Consider the following 3,438-nt stretch of genomic DNA (forward strand, 5'->3'; position numbering starts at 1 on the left):
TGCACTGTGTCTCTGAAGTCCGAGACCTCCCCCCCCCACTGACTTTGATGCAAGCCCTGCTTTGCGGCTGACAGAATCAACGCATCCTGGGACCACGCCTATTTGCCACCGCTGCATTGACCTCCAGCATGTCCGGATTTGCAAACAGATTGCACCTGTGCACCAAGTTTTTCTGACTCATTACCCGCAGACCAGAACCATCTTGAATTTCGATGCATCGCTTCCTCAATAGTCCGGATTTGATGAAACACTTCTCCTGCATGCAGCAGAACTGATGCATTGCCTCCCTAGCACACAGGAACTGACGTATCACTGTGGTTTCCGATGCTTGCCTCCTCTGCAGCTGTTTTGCCTTGTGGATTTTGACTCATGTAAGGTACTTTGTGTAAAATAACCGCATCCATAGAGTTCTATTGACAGAATTGCTCAAAACCTTTTAAAAGTCATATTTTGATTTGCGTACGTTGGAATGTTGTCATTTTGGTCTTGTTTGGTTTCGATAAAGATACCATATTTTTCAAAACTGGTTTGGTGTCCATTTGTAGTGTTTCCATTGTGATACTCTGTGTGTTATGTACAAATGCTTTACACATTGCCTCTGAAATAAGCCTGACTGCTCATGCCAAGCTACCACGGGGGTGAGCAGAGGTTATACTACTTGGAGAGGGTGCAAGCCACTGCCAACTAGAGACCCCTAGTTCTAACACAATGATTGACAGCCAGCTGAGCAGTTTCCCCACCTTTAAATGGTGGCAAGGGAAGAACAAGTTGTCAAACCAAGTGATGCACCCATTTCTGACAGAACTCCAGCTCCACTTAACTTTAAATGGCAGTTATTCATTACGTTTCTGGCACTGAATGGTGCATGGAAAGTCATAGTCCTCTGTAGTCCTCTGTAATCATTGCCTTCACTACCCATTGTTAAGGTTGTTGGCCTTGGAGGCTCCTTCCCTCACTTATACGGCTTTGTAGGCTTTTGGTGCCTGTTTTAAACCTTACATCTATGCTGAAGTACCTTAGTCTTGCAAACCTCTCTCATGCTCGTGGTAATAGGGCCAGACTTTGTAGTTCAGGTCTATCTTCATTTAAAGAAAATAAAGTGTTATACCACTAGTATGGTACAATGTGTTAATGGAGTAAATCAATGTGATGCCTGTTTGACAGGCCTCAAGCAACTGTTGAGACCAATACCTAGAGGACAAAATCAATGAAAGAGACCAAACACACAAGGAACATGACTTTCTTCGCATCATCCAAAATATTGACCTCAATTATTGTGTCTATGTGGCATTTTCAAATGTTCTGGTTGTCTGACTCAATTAATGGAGATTAGGAGACATTAGACATGTCCTGGTTCCCTTCAGAAGGTCACTGCTCACTATAGCAGCACCCAATAGGTGTTTGCACCCTCTAAAACCGAGGATCTCTCATATGGAAATAATACAGAGCTCTGCTGCGAATCTGTTTGGTCTTAACACCATATACTATCGGATTTAGCATAGCTGGAAAAACAATATAGACATTTGCCAACAGAATGTGAACGTGATGGGGGATGTTTTCTTGTCCAAACCTATATGTTACAAATGAGAAAATTCCTGGTGTGTATGTAATCAGAATTACACATACATGGGCTCCACAGGTGCTGAACGCCTTGCGACGCGCCTGCTTAGAGGGAAGCCTAAAGACCGCAAGGAGGATCATCGCGTAGGAGAGGCCGATGGCCAGCAGATCAAATCCAGTTATGGAAAGGGACAGAACCAAACCATACATACTGTTGATGCTCACACTGCCGCAGAGTACCTTCACCACGGCCATGTGCTCGCAGTAAGAATGGAAGATGACATTGGAATTGCAATACTGCAAGTGCCTCACAAGAACTGGAATAGGCAGGATGGTAATAATGGCTCGAATTATAATGACCAGTCCAATTTTCTCCAGTATTGCATTTGTCAAGATTGAAGTGTACCTTAGAGGATAACAGATAGCAACATAGCGATCGAAGGCCATCGCCACCAGGATCCCAGATTCCACCACCGAGAGGGAATGAACGAAGAACATTTGAACAAGGCATCCAGCAAAGTCGATTTCTCTGTAGTCCAACCAAAAGAGTGCCAGCATTCTGGGCACAATAGAACTAGGAAATGCCAAGTCATTGGCTGCAAGCAGGGACAGCAGAAAGTACATTGGTTCCTGAAAGCCTTGGTCTGTCTTTAAGATGAACAAGAGAAGGAAATTGCTGAAGAGTGCCGTTGTGTAGACTGAAAAGAAGGGAAGTGATACCCATAGCGCCACGTCCTCCAGCCCAGGGATGCCAACAAGGATGAATGTCACTGGTGTACCGCTGGTGATATTGCGGATGACTTGCATGCCACTCACATTAGGTTTATGGTGCCTTTTGGTGATTCAAAGGAGAGCCTTCCTGTGAAAGGGAAACACAAATGATAGACTTAACTGTTAACCTTACATTTTCATAAAAAAACATTGAACAGTTAGATGACAATGTATGCTGTACAATTAAATGAGTAGCAAAATCATTCCTGCAATATATTGTTCCTGAACTGAGTGGCTATACTATCAGAGGATCACAAAAAGACTCCTCCATACAACTTTAAAATCTAATAAGAAGAACGAGAGCTTGAGACAATTCGTGCTTTGTAACATATTCTTTCTGGGACAATTTTATATGAATCACTAAATGAACCTTTGCTTTTGGACGTTGCTGCAAAACATCCATTTGAAATAGAAATAAATGTAAATAATATCCCATTGCAAATTCCACGTTGGTATCCAAGTCAAATACAATTTAATTTGGAATGAAATGCCTGTGAAACCAAACATTTTATTTTATTTTATTTTATTCGATATTTGTATAGCGCGTACTGTCACCCTACGGGTTTCCTGGCGCTTTTGACTGAAGAGGGAGACCTTAGTGGAAAAGAAGGTTGCGACGAGTGTATAGGAGGCGGAGATCTCAGCTTTTGGAAAAAGCCAGGTTTTTAGGCTCTTTCGGAATTCCAACAGGGTGTCTGCTTGTCTCAAATTCAGGGGAAGTTCATTCCACAGGTGGGCACCAACCACATTAAATGCCCTCCCTCCTGCCCTGGCCCGTTTGTACTTGGAGACCGACAGAAGGCCGGCACTAGAGGAGCGGAGGTGCCTCTTGGGTTGGTACCACATGAATTTTTCCTGCAAGGGGATTTGGTCCCAGCTTATGCACTGCTCTTAAGATCAGACAAAAGGATTTAAACAGGACCCTTTCCTTGATGGGCAGCCAATGCATCACTCTCAGAGCCATGGTAGAGGATGATCTTCGGGGCCTATTGAGTGCTAATTTCGCCGCTGCAGACTGTACTCTCTGAAGTCCCTGGATGATGTATTGTGGGGCACCCGAAAACAGAGAATTTCTGGTTCCTGTTTCTCTCTTGGTGGCAATCAGCA

General features: G+C 43.8%; 1 protein-coding gene across 1 annotated transcript; it reads right to left on the minus strand.

Annotated features, from left to right (window-relative positions):
* Window positions 1–1,410: 1,410 nt before the first annotated feature.
* On the minus strand, window positions 1,411–2,367 carry LOC144774040 (olfactory receptor 52N1-like). Its single transcript, XM_078659074.1, has one exon. The coding sequence runs from the start codon at window positions 2,365–2,367 to the stop codon at window positions 1,411–1,413; it is 957 nt and encodes a 318-aa protein (XP_078515200.1).
* Between the last annotated feature and the right edge of the window lie 1,071 nt (window positions 2,368–3,438).

This window comes from Lissotriton helveticus, chromosome 8 (assembly GCF_964261635.1).
Source record: "Lissotriton helveticus chromosome 8, aLisHel1.1, whole genome shotgun sequence".
In the NCBI taxonomy this organism is placed as follows: domain Eukaryota; kingdom Metazoa; phylum Chordata; class Amphibia; order Caudata; family Salamandridae; genus Lissotriton; species Lissotriton helveticus.

Excerpts from the sequence above, each read along its gene's own strand:
- LOC144774040 (XM_078659074.1), bottom strand. The coding sequence starts at position 2,367 with ATGCAAGTCATCCGCAATATCACCAGCGGTACACCAGTGACATTCATC.